Raw genomic sequence first — 15,529 nt, forward strand, 5'->3', positions numbered from 1 at the left:
GAGCGTACTGGGTTGGGATTGATAAAGTAAACAGTGACATCATGACTTCAGTTAATGTGCTCATCACTGAAGGTAAGAACAGCTTTAAAGGTTCACTACAATCACAACATTATCAATATCTAGTGTGCGTTTAAACTTCTATTCCTCTACGGCGTCAACCTGAAGGGATTCAAATAAACGGTTTCTTTGTGCCAGTTCCGCTGTCCAAACCCAGACTGTGGCCCTTGACATCTCTGGTGGATGGGCCTACGTGCTGGGGGCAGCCGGTGACTGTGCGCTGTGGTTGTGCACAGGGCTCTGGTGTTCATTACGCCTGGCATCAGCGCACTCGCTTCAAGGACTCACTCCTCCACCTGTCATCAAACTTGTATCTTCACTGCGGCTCGCTGGGAGAGGACAGCGATTATTACTGCGTGGCCACTAACGCCCTGAGCAGTCAGGAGAGTGAGGTCCTCTCCGTGCAGGTCCTGAGGCCTGCACACAGCGGCTGTATCTATGTTGTGAACCTGCAGGGTAAGAACCGATGAGGTGTTGTATTCTCTCTGAGAAATATAAAGGTAAGAATCAGCGTTCCTTGTTGTCTGCAGGGAATAATCAAACATTTACAGGACATAAGATGTTTTATGAGAGCACCTGCTCAGACTCTGATTTATTATCATTATACAGCCGATCCCAACAGATATGACAGGTAAAGACATTAAGATTTGACTGGTAGGATTATAATACTGCTCAAGATAAAGTCTCCAAATCATTTGTACTTGCTTTGGTCCTCATGACAGCAGTGTCTTTAAGGCAGTTGTTGCTTTAAGGGAATTTGTACTTAATAATAATAATAAAATAGTACTTTATAATTCCTTTTAGGTATAGTAGGTATAATCGTTTGTGTCATTATGGATGATTGTTGCTGATTTCGTCAGTTTATTGCACAGCTTTATGGGTCAAGGCTGAACAACACATCCTACATTCATACTTTCCATTGTAGGCTGTAGAGAAGCTTGATATACGATGAGTGGCAGACAGAGGTAAAGGGCAAGTGACACTGCTACAAGTCTGTTCATTCTTTTGAACTTCTGGTATTGGGGATCGAAATGTGACGTCTGTGTTTGACCTGGTAAATGAAAAACTCCGGTCAGTTTTTCTGAAACTTGTACAGATACTTTTTCTTGTGGCTTTAATGTCAGGATCGGTGCTTCCTGTCTCGTTGCATCCTTACTTCTCTCCTTGCCCTCATAAAAGCTGTCAAAAAAGGAATAGTCTGATGGAATCACACCTCCTGTCCCTTAGTTGCAGAAAGAGCTAAAAACCATCCAAGCAACTTGTTTGATTGGATTAATTGGAATGATCATTGATAAACATCATCATTGTGAATACTGTATAAATAGATTATATATTGTTTATACAATAGTTTCAAATGAATCCGTGTCAGAGTTTGACTTTAATCCCCCCTAGTGGTGATATCAGAAAATACACTGTTGCAAATAGTACTATATATGGCCCATGACACAACTCTTCACTGCAACCGTCATATTTTTCCACAAATAGAAAGACACGCCTTCAGTTTCTGTTTTGATCTCTAAACATTACAAATTATTGTTTGAAAAATCCTCCACACAGGAGCTTCATGTTGACATTTATTACACTTAGGTTTTATAGCGTATACTCACAGGGTGTGATCTGTTTCAAGGTTGCTGTAAAATACATATTCCACAAGCTAAAAGCTAATAAAAGAGCAACGTTTCAATGTCTTTGTTAATCATCAGGCCAACCCAGCTATGACTGTGCAGACAGGATGTGCACCACCAGTGCCAGCTCTGGTGGTGCAACATTGAAACGTTGCACCACCAGTGCCAGCTCTGACCACCAATGGGAAAATCCACACTGAACCAGGAAACCAGCCTTTACAAATTAATCACACCCGTCCTGATCTCCTTTTGAAAAGGTCAGACTACAACACAGTTTACTTTAACCACCTTGATGGATATAATAAGAGCTTTTTAGTCACACTAATCAGATCTGCTTTTTGTTTTCAGGTTCCAGACATGGGCACCACTCTGGTACATGTTGCTGCGTTGGGGTTATTTGGCGTCCTTACTGATATTTCTGTTCATAGTTCTTAAATGTACCAAAACAAGACAAAGGAAATGTCCCAAGAGGAAGGGAGAGGTTCATTTCAAGCAAGTTCAAAAGTGGAAGAAATTCCCTGAAGCGGTCTGGAAATATCACATCCAAAGTCCAAAAATATGAAAATGAATAGGAGTTATATCAGAGTAATAAACGAACCTAGTATAGTACAGACAGTATCGAAACTTCAAAACAGTTTAACATTGTCTCTGCCATTCCCAGAATAGACTTTTCATATGGGACACCAGTTATTAAAGCCCTGGCCTTTTAATGTGGATTATAACTTTTGTATATATTTATATTTTGTAGTATATCAACACTGTTTTTATTTCAAGTTTTTCTTTGTATGATGGTTGTAAATGATTCATAATAAATACTGCTAATGTGAAAACTGAGACGTCATATTTTCACTGTTTTTCCTTGTAAATTCAGACTGATATTGAACCGGAAGTAAGCCGCGTTTTACTACTTTAACTCCATTTCCACAGAATCTCGAGGATGTGGTCTGCCCTTTGTTGTGCGGTTAGTGGGCGTGGTTAGGAGTTGTCAGAATACACAGGGTTCAGTTTCCTCCTCAGTCCCCGACGCGACAGCAGCTTCCTCCTCCGGCTCTCCTCCGGCTCTCCTCGCTCTCCGGCTCTCCTCCGGCTCTCCTCCGGCTCTCCTCCGCTCTCCGGCTCCTCCGGCTCTCCTCCGGCTCTCCTCCGGCTCTCCTCCGGCTCTCCTCCGGCTCTCCTCCGGCTCTCCTCCCTCCGGCTCTCCTCCGGCTCTCCTCCGGCTCTCCTCCGGCTCTCCTCGGCTCTCCTCGTCCCACTGGGTGAGTTTTACAGTCTTTAGATGTTTACATTCTTCAGTCACCAAACTAACGGACAGACAACACGGTGACGTCACACTAACGGGATTTAAACCTCATTCACGGTTTGGTTTCTGTTCAACAGAAACCCATCGCGAGTTAATATAACATGTCCGCGTCAACATCGCGTTCAGACAACAAGATTAATGATGTGGGTAACAGAATAGATATAGTATTAAAAAACGTGTCGAAACGACATGGTGAAGCAGTGTTAGCTTCTGGTTTTAGCTTCTGGTTTTTTAATCTGTCAACTGTAAAACACATGGCGTTGTTCGAGACGCCCCAGTTGTCTGGTGATGGTCCCAACACAGAATAACAACAGGCTTCACAAACTGATGATCCGTTCCCACAGCACTTTGACACACACGCGGGTCAAAAAGGACCCAAACAGCGTGGATTCACTATACAGGAAACCTACCTTACATTTAGAAAGAAACATGCTAACTAGCTGTTAGTTAGCTAGCTTCCTTTCTGGCTAGCCAACCATAGCTGGATCAACAAGCTAGCTGCGTTTGGTTTTTCTTTATCCAGAGTGTGAGTCTGGCTGGTTGCAGTCATTTCAGACTTTAAGTCGTAAAGGTCATAAAGATGCTGCGTGAAGGACAGGAGGAGGAACACGAGGAGGCGGGTGTTGATTCTGAGTCTCTGATGCTCATGAACTAGACTTTGTTCTGCACTGTGAGTGTTGTAAATACATTTGTGTCATAGAGAGATACACGTTGTGGTTCACAGCAGAATAAACAGAGAACAGGATCTTTCACCCGAGTTTTGATGTTTATCTGATGAATTTAGGTCACAAACAAATGGTTGCGACAATTGCCTTTTCAAAATAAAAGCACTCCGGGTTTTTTATTTTGAGCCTATATTTTAGCCTATATGTAAAAACATTGTGCTGTGGAACTGAGAAGCTACATATTGTGCATTGTAAATATGAATTGATATTAATTTGAATATTGTGCCTTGATTAGACACAACTCCCTTCTTTGTGTATATTTACTTCTTGTACATTCAGCCTTTAACAGAAATTGCAAAAATTAAGAAGTATGACCCTCATAAGTGTTTTTTTTTTAAAAAATGAGTAAGCCTTTGATGACATGAGTCTTCTATGTCATCAACGGAGCCTTCTCCTAAATGAAGAAGGAAGAATAAGCTATAAAAGAACAAAGACACACCCAGCCATGCATGAAATAACACAGGAAATGAATGTGTCCTTTTTGACCCATGTTGTGAATTAGAAGAGGTTTGCGTAGCTTGTGTGTCAAAGGGTTTGAGTGTGGATGAGCATTTCCTTTTCTACACTGAACACGGTATCGCCATCATAAAGAAACATATCCTGTGAGTAACCCGCTGTAGATGAGTCATCGTTAAGCCCACACTCCTCGCATGGGGACAAATAGTAAACTATGTAACACGACCACAATCTGTTTTAACATGAAATACACAATCAGCCAGAGTTGTCATATCTGCACAGGGTATTTTACTTACTCCTTCGACTGACTCAGTTCCAACAGCACGTAGTAATCTGACAGAAGAGAAGAAATACACAACAGGTTATTAGACAATGAAGACGTTAAGTTAGTTTTCCAGATTTTCCTCGTCACACGTCATGTTGACGACACACTCGACCCACTTCAGTCAGATCATCTGATGATTACACACAGATAAACCACACTTGCATTACAGAATCTACGAACAACAAACTATAGTGTTTTCTGATGAGCGTTTGTGATGTTGACACGCTCATGTTATATTAACTCTTGATGGGTTTTTGTTTCATGTTTATTTCAACTGCACTTCAAACACAGGCGCTTTGTCAAAATGACGAATCTGCGGCCGAGTCTGCAACCGACCAGCAACATCTGGAATAAAGACATGATTCCCAGTTAAACTGGAACACCGACTTACAAACCATGTCCCTACGCATATTTATGTGAATTTTACATTTTGTTTCCTGTCAGCTGGTTGAACACAATGTCCACACCCAGGATCTAACGCTAATTTCGGCGTAGATCCTGTCACTTAAATCGCTACGATAAAGTCACGAATCACGTAGTTAGCTTCCCCGAGACGCCTTCAACCCGTAGCTTCAACCGGTGTGTTGAATCATTTTCACCCGATCAAAAGTGTCACTACGGACAATGTGTGAAGAAGCTCGATGAGACCAGACACAGAAGAGCCGTCACGTTAGCTGACTAAATCCGACATATTTTGAATGGTGTTTTTAGCGTGAGGTTGTGTTTATCCAGTTGTGTTCCACTGTGAGAGCCTTGCTAATTCACACATGTTTTTCCTTCATCAGAAAATGGGGCTTGTGGACTTGTCCCGTTTCGTCATGGATCTCACATCCGTCCGTCTCCTGCTCATTGTTGGTCTTGTCGTTGCCGCCCAAGGTCAGTGTGGAAGAGCTAATGAATCAGGAGCCAAAGTGAAGCCAGGCGGCCCCTTGTGTTGGGTCATTGTCACAGACTCCCCCTTTAATCTTCTCAGTCATTGTGCAGTAAAGTGACATGAAATGTGATACGAGCATAGTCAGAAGAAAGAAAAAGAGAAATGTATATCAAACGAGAGACTATAACTAAAATATAGTTGTGTTTTCATCATTTGCTGATGCTCCAACTATCTGTACAGCACAAATAGACTGGCTTCAACGTGCTTTCACATGACGGCTCACTTCACTGCGGTAGAAGTGTTGATTATAACATTTTCATCGTCTCCACAAACATTTAGAGTCACAGAGTATAACCTGTATTTCTGTAGAGCTTTTCTGGTCCTGATGAGCATTCCAAGCTCTTTAAAGCACAGTTTTGCAATTCACAATCACTCTCTCAACTAAAACGAGAACCGCTGAAGGTTACAGATCCCAGTTAAAACAGTTGGCACCTGTAGTGCAGTCCACTAATTTCAATATCTTTGACGTTCACTCTCTTGCCCAAGGACACTTCGGCGCGCAGGAATGTTTTGTTTTCTTTACTCAGCTAAATTGTGAATGAACAATATAGTTCACAGTTGAAATTAGGGTTGCAAAATTCCGGGAATATTCAAAGTTGGAAACTTTCCATGGGAATTAACGGGAATAAACTGGAAATTTTGTGGGTAATTTATACTAACTGTATTTACCTTGTCATATACAGACATAAATGTAAACATTTTGTTTTGTCATAAGCTGATTTGAGCCCCTTTGGGCACTTTACTATATGCTTCTGCATCTTTGTGGCATTCTTAACATAGGTCTTTGCACAGTATTTGCAAATGTACACAGCCTTTCCTTCTACATTGGCTGGGGTGAAATGTCTCCACACATGAGATAGTGCACGTGGCATTGTTCTGTAGAATAAGATGAGAAAAAAGCTTGTAAAAAACACTAATGCAATGCCAGGGATATAAATAGTTAGCTAAACAATTGGAATCCTCTTTAAAAATATTTTACAATTGATGGATAAATGAATAGAAATAGGTTAGATAAACAATCCTCAATCAGCATGCTAATATATTTTCCCCAGTAATATCATCAAAACTTACCTGACTAGTCCTTGGGCTAATGCAGTAGTGTGGACTCAATAGCCCAGCTGTAGTGTGCAGGATGCTGGGAATTATCTGTGCATGTGATGGAGAAATTCAACGTGCAGCGTGTGCTGCATTCCATACATCTTTTAAAATACAGTTTTGAATGACGTTTTTATTGCTCAGTGTTTAATTTGCGGTAACATTTTTTTTTCAAAATTCCCGAGCTTAACTTGCCATGGAAAGTTTCCGGAAAGTTTCCGGAAAGTTTCCGGAAATTTACCGGAAATTTTCCGCCCCTTTGCAACCCTAGTTGAAATAAAGGTTGAATAAACTTTTCTGTCTTTCTTTTTCCATTATAGCTCAAAACTGTATCAAACCTGTGGCCGGAGCCAACATGGGCTTGAAGGACAAAGACATTCTCTTGGATTCGTTCCCGAATGGCGCTGTGGCTTCTTTCATCTGTAATGTTGGCTTCATGTCTGCAGGAGGGTCCCCATCCGTTACTTGTGTAGACGGCAACTGGAGTCCTGTGAAGATGACATGCCAGAGTGAATATCAGGATTTTTACATTCACATTACTAACAGCAGACAGTATGACCCATTCAGCCCTGGTATTAATATTATAATTGTTATTATTATTATTATTATTATTATTATTATTATTATTATTATTATTATTATTATTATTATTATTATAATCTGATCACAAGTGGTCAGCACCAAGTGCTTGAAGTAAGTTTGAACGCACACAACTGTGATGATGCGATCATCAAACATATTTTTAACTCCTCCCCGTGAGTGTCCATACGATCTTTTGTCGCAATATCAACACATAATGATTGATATTATTCTTTATACTCAGACTGCGTGAAAACAATAATTTGGACTTGGTAAACACATTACGTACGTGATTATTTGCATAAAGAGCAGGGAAGTAGTCACAAGTGGTCACAGGAGACACATTCAGGACGGACCCTAATGTCAGGTGTGACCAGACGACCTTGTCCAGTTGTGATTGAACCTCAACGTTGATACCAGGTCTAAACGGGGCATATTTCACAATCAGTTTTGGCAGCACTGTCTGAGATGGAACCATTTAGTAAATTATGTCTTACCATTATATAAATGATGAGTCACTGGTAATATCTGATCAGCCTGTTGAGTCATTTGTGCATAGTGTTACCAAATCCTTTTTAAAGGGAGGACTTTAATCTTTCTTTCTTTCAGTAAAGAGCTGTGGCTCTGCTGGAGAAGTTGCAAACGGATACATTGATTACTCTCAAGGGATTGATTTTGGCGCTGAAGCAGTGGCCGTCTGCAACACAGGGTTAGTAATAAACCAATGATGCTGTTTTTTTAAATCCTACTCTTTTAAATCCAAAAATTCGTCAGAAAAACCTCATGCTTCCTGATCAACCAACTTATTTCAACTAAAGTGGGAATTTATTATTCAATAAATAATGAATTACTATTCTGTGGCATGTTAACGGAATGGCAAACATAGATTTCTGTGAAAATCTGTGTTCTGACGTCAAACTTTTCCCCCCCCTTTTCTAGTTACGATTTGGTTGGCAAAGCAGAACTCGTGTGTAGAGACAAAGGGTGGATGGGCAGGTTGCCTACATGTGAAGGTTGGTGATCTTTCTTTAGCAAAAAAAACTTTAAATGACAGAAAACTGTAAAAAGCATTAAATTCTAATAAGTGTCATTTTTATTTTGCAGTAATTACTTGTGGTTTGCCACGTGGGATTGAAAATGGCGATTTCAGTCCAAAAAAAGAAGACTACTACGAATATTTGGAGGTTATACAATTCGTTTGCCAAAAACCGTATTCACTCAAAGGTTCCAAATCATCAACATGTTCAGAGGGTAGGGTATTCAAGCCTGATCCTCCAGAGTGTATCAGTAAGTGGCTTTTATAATTTTTCTCAAGATTCTCCGATGTAACCTGAGCCGTGACTCTCACCAATACTCTATTACTTTCCATTTTCTTTGCCTGCAGTTGTTAATTGTCAAGAGCCTGTTATTGACTTTGGTAAATGGGCAGCGGGTTCTCGACCCCCCTATAAACACTTGGCTAGTGTGACGTTGGAGTGCGATACCAGATACGACATGGTGGGAGAGAGGACACAGACATGTGACATAAATAGCGACTGGTCACCCGGTCTTCCAAAATGCAAATGTAAGTTATATGTGAGTTTATGCTAATTTCAGATTTAATCCCATTCCTACGTGTGATTGGCTATTTATGCAAATGGGGGGATATTTTCACCGTCTTCTTTTTCAATTCAATTATTAGAACTATACAAAACTCCAGGATAGCTCAATAGAATGAATTCCCAATCTTCTCTCACACATCCTCTGTTGGTCAAATAGATTTTGCGAAGACGTCTGTATTATACGTTGTCTGAACAGGGCTTGAGTGCTTGAGTGCTTTTCCTGTGGAAAGCTGGAAACAACGTAACAGCATTAAATAACAATACAACTACAAGTTTTCAAAATAAAACCAGCGGCATTAATTCATGACAGCAACTGTAAATAATACTAAAAACGCTAAAGATGATTTGTCTGTTTAAAATGGATTTGAACTAGTTTCCACAGCCTTAATGAATAAAAAGACACAACTGTAATCGGATGTATGTGATCCAAACAAATCCATGATCACAGTGTCCTGATTCCCCTTTTACTTTATTTTTTTTTTTTGGAGCAGTGTCTGCCACAACTAAAGCCACAACTAAAGCTACTACTAAAGCCACAACTAAAGCTACTACTACCACCACCACCACCACCACCACCACCAAGACCAAGACCACCACCACCACACCTTCAGGGAAACAAACGGGTAGAGTCTCTTTTGATGCTTTTGTTTTGGCCAAAAAGCTTCTTTTTTTTTTCAATGGGATTTTGTCGGTGATTGTTTGTTCAATCAAACCTTTATTTACACAGCGTTTTGCACCATCTACACGTACGGTGCTTAGCAACTGCTTGATCATGATCACACTCTGCTCTGAAACATGTAAATGGGGAAAATGAATGGAACAGTGTATGAGCCAGTCATGTAAACATCATAATGGAGACACAAAACAGAAACATAACCACAACGGATGTGATCAACAATGGATGTTGACAATGAAACCAGCCGAGTTAATTTTCTATTACTGCTAAATTCTTGTCTATTTGCGGTTTTGGGGTACAGGTGCATTCTTGACCACAATAAGTAACTATTAACACTTCTCTCACACATCCTCTGTTGGTCAAATAGATTTTGCGAAGACGTCCGTATTATACGTTGTCTGAACAGGGCTTGAGTGCTTGAGTGCTCTTCCTGTGGAAAGCTGGAAACAACATAACAGCATTAAATAACAATACAACTACAAGTTTTCAAAATAAAACCAGCCACATTAATTCATGACAAACTGTAAATAAAACAAAAACGGTAAAGATGATTTGTTTGTTTTTAAAATGGATTTGAACTAGTTTCCACAGCCTTAATGAATAAAAAGACACAACTGTAATCGGATGTATGTGATCCAAACAAATCCCTGATCACAGTGTCCTGATTCCCCTTTTACTTTATTTATTTTCTTTTGGAGCAGTGTCTGCCACAACTAAAGCTGCTACCACCACCACCACCACCACCACCACACCTTCAGGGAAACAAACGGGTAGAGTCTCTTTTGATGCTTTTGTTTTGGCCAAAAAGCTGGGATTTTGTCGGTGATTGTTTGTTACAAGTACAATCAAACCTTTATTCACACAGCGTTTTGCACCATCTACACGTACGGTGCTTAGCAACTGCTTGATCATGATCACACTCTGCTCTGAAACATGTAAATGGGGAAAATGAATGGAACAGTGTATGAGCCAGTCATGTAAACATCATAATCGAGACACAAAACAGAAACATAACCACAACGGATGTGATCAACAATGGATGTTGACAATGAAACCAGCCGAGTTAATTTTCTATTACTGCTAAATTCTTGTCTATTTGCGGTTTTGGGGTACAGGTGCATTCTTGACCACAATAAGTAACTATTAACACTTCACATTTTAACATCCATTAACGCTCACTTCGGTTGCAATTGTGTTGTGTGGCTGTTGTGGATGTGTTGTCACTTCTTGTATTGTAGTTGTGGCTTTAGCGTTTATGATTTCTGTTAATGTGCTTGTGTGAGACTCGGCAATTGTACAATATCCATTGCTTAATACCTCAGAATTTCCCTGAAAACATTGTTCAGCCCTCGTTAATGCTGCATGTCCGGTGTTTGAATTCATCCAATGATGCTTACGTGTCACATGCAATAATTTTTTTTCTTTTTCTTTATATCTCTGGTTCAGCTGCTCTTAAACCAACTGACAAACCTGGTAAGTCATCAAAAATGATCTGTCCTGTTAGAGTTATTTCTGTCCTCTTCCATGATCTCATCCCTTTTTTTCCTACCTTTTTATTTACAGAGAGTGGAAGTGACGGCGTTACACAGACTGTGTTCATAACTCTGAGTAAGTTTCAACTTCAGTCGATCAAACCACAGTAGATCAACAAAGTAAAGAGTTAACGCCGATCACGTTGGCGAATTACATGGAATTCTTCAATTCAATTTTATTTGTATAACGTCAAATCATAACTTGCATTATCTGAAGGCACTTTACATAGAAGGTCGAGACCTTAAAAGTTATGGAGAAACACAACAGTTCCCACAATGAGCAGCACGACTGTGGAGAGAAAAGAGGGGAGAGAGAGAGAGATAAACACGTTTTCATTGTTATAAAGAAAACGATAAGAGTGATATTTATAGATGTTATTTATGATAGCAGCAACAATTAATAAAATAATGATAATAATAAGTTCTGGAGTCAAAGTGCCACATTCCCAATCTTACTCTTCTCATGTGGGGATGGTGGATGCATTTGTTGGCCTCATATCCCGTCATCCTTTTTCACACATTTGTATTTGTCTCATCAAAATAGTCGTTGATGACACCAATGATACCAGCGATAATCACTGGTATCATTGGTGTCATCATCATCTTCATCAAGAAAAAACCCTGGTAAAGGTTTTATTTATCCTTTTAGACTAACACCTTGAAACGGCTGCTTCCCTTTTATGGCTGCTGTATTGTATCCCAGACCAACCAGTAACAAAACCCGATCCTCTTTGTGACTTTTGTGACTTCTCCAACCTTTTCTGTTTTTAAACATCCTTTTCCTACTGTCTAAGCTTTCTGTCTGTCAGCTATTTTCTAAATGTTGCATGCTGAAGTAAGTTGTGTGTGTTCTTAAGGTTTTTATCCACCACAGTTGTCACAAGGGGGCACTGTTGTAAGCCTCAGAAGAACTCTCCTGCACAGAGCTGTCAGTCACTCAGGAGAAAGAGCTCTGCCCCGAGCGCCTCATGAGGTTTTAATCGTGTAGAACAGAGGTCACTAACAGGCGGACCGCGTCCGGTCCGACTCCAGAAGCCGTCCCGTACGGACCCGGACCTACAGCCAAAACAGAAGGTTATGGGGTTTAAAACCTGACGGGGCGCTTCTATTTGTAATCAGCGCAGCTTTTGTAGTCTTTACGGTAGTGGTTTAGCGGATGAGAAACGCACACAGACCAATTGCATGCGAGTTAAGCCATCCCACGTGATACTACTCAGCCAATCAAGTCTGTGCATTCCAGGCGGTAAACATTGCGACTCCACAGTGCGGACAGATGAGAGAGTTAGAGGCAAGTTACACATGAGAAGAAGAAAAAGACAGATAGAGATACAGGTAGAGAAAACAAAGGGAGAGATACAGAGGAGTGAGAAGGAGAAAGGGAGAGAAACAGAGGAGTGAGACGGAGAAAGGGAGAGAAACAGGAGAGAGACGGAGAAAGTGGAGAAACAGGAGTGAGACGGAGAAAGGGAGAGAAACGGAGGAGTGAGACGGAGAAAGGGAGAGAAACGGAGGAGTGAGATGGAGAAACAGAGGAGTGAGACGGAGAAAGGGAGAGAGACGGAGGAGTGAGACGGAGAAACAGAGGAGTGAGACGGAGAAACAGGAGTGAGACGGAGAAAGTGAGAGAAACAGGAGTGAGACGGAGAAAGGGAGAGAAACAGGAGGGAGACGGAGAAACAGAGGAGTGAGACGGAGAAAGGGAGAGAGACAGAGGAGTGAGACGGAGGAGTGAGACGGAGAAACAGGAGTGAGACAGAGAAAGGGAGAGAAACAGATGAACAAAGTGGGGGAGTGGGATATAAGAGGGGAAGAAAGTGATTCTAAAACTGTTCAATTGTTAAGATGTGTTGAGATTTATTATCTGTAAAATTGGTTGAGACTTTTGAGTCGTAGTTTTACATTCACACACACACATTCATAAGCAGCACTTTCTTGTTCTATGAGGGGCAATTCAGGGTTCAGCATCTTGCCCAAGGACACTTCGGCATGCAGATGGGGAAGAATGGGGATCGAACTGCCAACCCTCAGGTTGGTACGGGTTTTTACACTATGTCTGAAAATTAACACTATTCTTCTTTTTCTTTTGCAGCAGTAAGCATTAGCGTCCTGATGGCCCAGCTGTACGGGCTGTACTAATGATCTGAATGGAAGAGGGCCGCCCTGGACGAGTGTTTGAACCTGCTTATGGCTTTAATTTGGAGAGACAGACATGATGAAATGTCTAGAGATCCTGAAATCTCTGCAAATTGCGCTCAGTCCTCAGCTACTGCTTGTTGCTCTGGTTAGTCGACAGTAATGTACATATCTGATACTCTTTTAACTTTCCTTACTTATTCCTGCCCATAATGAAGACCAGTGCAGAAGTTTTTCTTTTGTCTTAATATTAATGAATGACATTGAGTTTGTCAGAGAAGCTTTATCTCCATATAGATTTTATACTTTTGCACTAAAACTCAAGAGCACAGCTCGGGCCACTGTAGCATGAAATGCAGCAATGGTTGGGATTGAGAAACAAATGAATGTATGCACTGCTCACCTTTTAAAATACAGCCGCGTTTGCCTGCAGGTCTTAATGGTCATGTGCCTTTAACGACAAGCATCAGTGAGAAGAGGAGGAACAAGTCTGGTGTTGGAGCTGTTTATGCAACAGCCGCCTGTTACTTCCCCGAAACAAAAATGTAGAACATTCACTCACACTCACTCAGTTCAGACAGAACAAACTTTGAGGCTTCATCCACGATACCACTCCCCAGCTGTATATTTCAACTAAAGGAACATAAACCTCAACTCACAGAAAACTCCCCAGCAAAGCCATTCGGTGCGTCCTCATCGGCGGCCTCCTGTCTCTCCAGCTGGGCCAGGAACGTCCTCAGTACCCTGGCCTGCTGCTCCATGGCTGGCTGTTCACTGCCGGGGATATGACACCTCTCATGTCAGGTCACAGAGGTCCTCGTCCACAAGTCATGGAGAACAGTGAGGTCGTCAAGGCTTGTGTTCAGGGCTGTGGGACCCCTGCTGCTGCTGCTGCACAGAGCACCTCTTTGGTGCAACGCTCACATCAAGGAACTATTGTGAGGGACTTATTCAAACTGTCTGAGAGGAAGCAAGAGTTAACTAACAGGTTCTCTGGTCATATTAAAAAAAATGTGCTGCACCCCCTTTGGTGTCTCTCCCTGGGTCCTGGAGTCACCAGGGTGTTTGATTGCATTGCAGTGTCACAGAAGGAATGAGAGGGAAACACCCACAAACAGAGGAGGCCGCACGCTTATAAACAGGCGTGAACAGCTGTTCCAGCCCCGAGGAACAGCTGTAAAAGACCAGCGGAGGAGGGATGTGGTTGGGGATGGAGGCAGAGGCAAAGGGAGTGGTGAAGAGAACAGGAAAATCCAGGTCTCTCCATTTCTGTCTGCTGAATTTCCACAGTAAGCGATTGTTATGGTAAACCAGTTCCCAGTCTTTTAGATGAACTAGTGTCCGGTTAACTCTGCCAAAACTTCAGTTCCGAAGGAGCAATAAAATGAATGAAATAAATATAAATGATAATGAATAATGATAATAATATGGTGGTGACATCTAGTGGTTTTGTGGTAACATAGCACTTGCAGCAATTCTTCCTCTGTGGACCTGATTTGGTTAAATTTACTGTTAAATTTTGCAAGTGACACCACCGTTGATGTGAGTTTGTGTAATAAGGGTCTGAAATGTGTAAAAACGAATCAAACTGTCCGTAGCCGAGGTGAAAATGCAGTTTCCTCAAATCTCACTATATTTTAAAGAGGATTTTACAAATTTCACAACCTAAGTTAAATGTGACCTAATTCATAACTGGGAGATGAAAATAAATAAATAAAATAATTATAGTTGATGTTCAGTTTTCTTTGTTGAACACAGGTGGACTAACTCATTGTTGTAGCTGCTTTGCAAATGTAATGAAATGTAAATGAGATGCATCACCTTGTTTCCAAGAAGCTCTGAATCTCTTCTTTTCAGGAAGCCTTCAGCTGCAGTGTGATTAAAAACAGATCACAGCAAATATCGGAGGCGAATTCATTCTTTTCTGCACGTACGACACAAACCATTTCCTGTACAGTAAAAAGTACTGGTGTCGAGGGGACTCCAGGACCACCTGTACGATTTTAGTGCATTCAGAACATGTCGGTCAAATCGGAGGCAGATCCCTCGTCATAGATTTAGGAAGAAGAGGGTTGTTTGTGAAGGTCACAGATCTGCAGTTTGATGACACTGGAGCGTACTGGGTTGGGATTGATAAATTATACAGTGACATCATGACTTCAGTTAGTGTGCTCATCACTGAAGGTAAGAACAGCTTTAAAGGTTCACTACAATCACAACATTATCAATATCTACAGTGGGTGTTTAAACTTCTATTCCTCTACGGCGTCAACCTGAAGGGATTCAAATAAACGGTTTGCTTCTTTGTGCCAGTTCCGCTGTCCAAACCCAGACTGTGGCCCTTGACCTCTCTGGTGGACGGGCCTACGTGCTGGGGGCAGCCGGTGACTGTGCGCTGTGGTTGTGCACAGGGCTCTGGTGTTCGTTACGCCTGGCATCAGCGCACTCGCCTCAAGGACTCACTCCTCCACCTGTCATCAAACTTGTATCT

General features: G+C 41.4%; 1 protein-coding gene across 1 annotated transcript in view; it reads left to right on the top strand.

Moving 5' to 3' along the window:
• The window catches only part of LOC118110615 (membrane cofactor protein), a 28,038-nt gene extending 13,100 nt beyond the window's left edge, over window positions 1-14,938 (top strand). Inside the window, exons 4-12 of the mRNA XM_047340195.1 lie at window positions 7,706-7,805; window positions 8,036-8,109; window positions 8,201-8,383; window positions 8,481-8,660; window positions 9,189-9,320; window positions 10,075-10,143; window positions 10,820-10,846; window positions 10,937-10,981; window positions 12,995-14,938. Coding sequence (XP_047196151.1) covers window positions 7,706-7,805; window positions 8,036-8,109; window positions 8,201-8,383; window positions 8,481-8,660; window positions 9,189-9,320; window positions 10,075-10,143; window positions 10,820-10,846; window positions 10,937-10,981; window positions 12,995-13,041 — 857 coding nt within the window. The 3' untranslated portion in view covers window positions 13,042-14,938. The remainder of the gene's footprint in view (window positions 1-7,705; window positions 7,806-8,035; window positions 8,110-8,200; window positions 8,384-8,480; window positions 8,661-9,188; window positions 9,321-10,074; window positions 10,144-10,819; window positions 10,847-10,936; window positions 10,982-12,994) is intronic.
• The last annotated feature ends 591 nt before the right edge of the window (window positions 14,939-15,529 follow it).

The sequence above is a fragment of the Hippoglossus stenolepis genome, chromosome 6 (assembly GCF_022539355.2).
Source record: "Hippoglossus stenolepis isolate QCI-W04-F060 chromosome 6, HSTE1.2, whole genome shotgun sequence".
In the NCBI taxonomy this organism is placed as follows: domain Eukaryota; kingdom Metazoa; phylum Chordata; class Actinopteri; order Pleuronectiformes; family Pleuronectidae; genus Hippoglossus; species Hippoglossus stenolepis.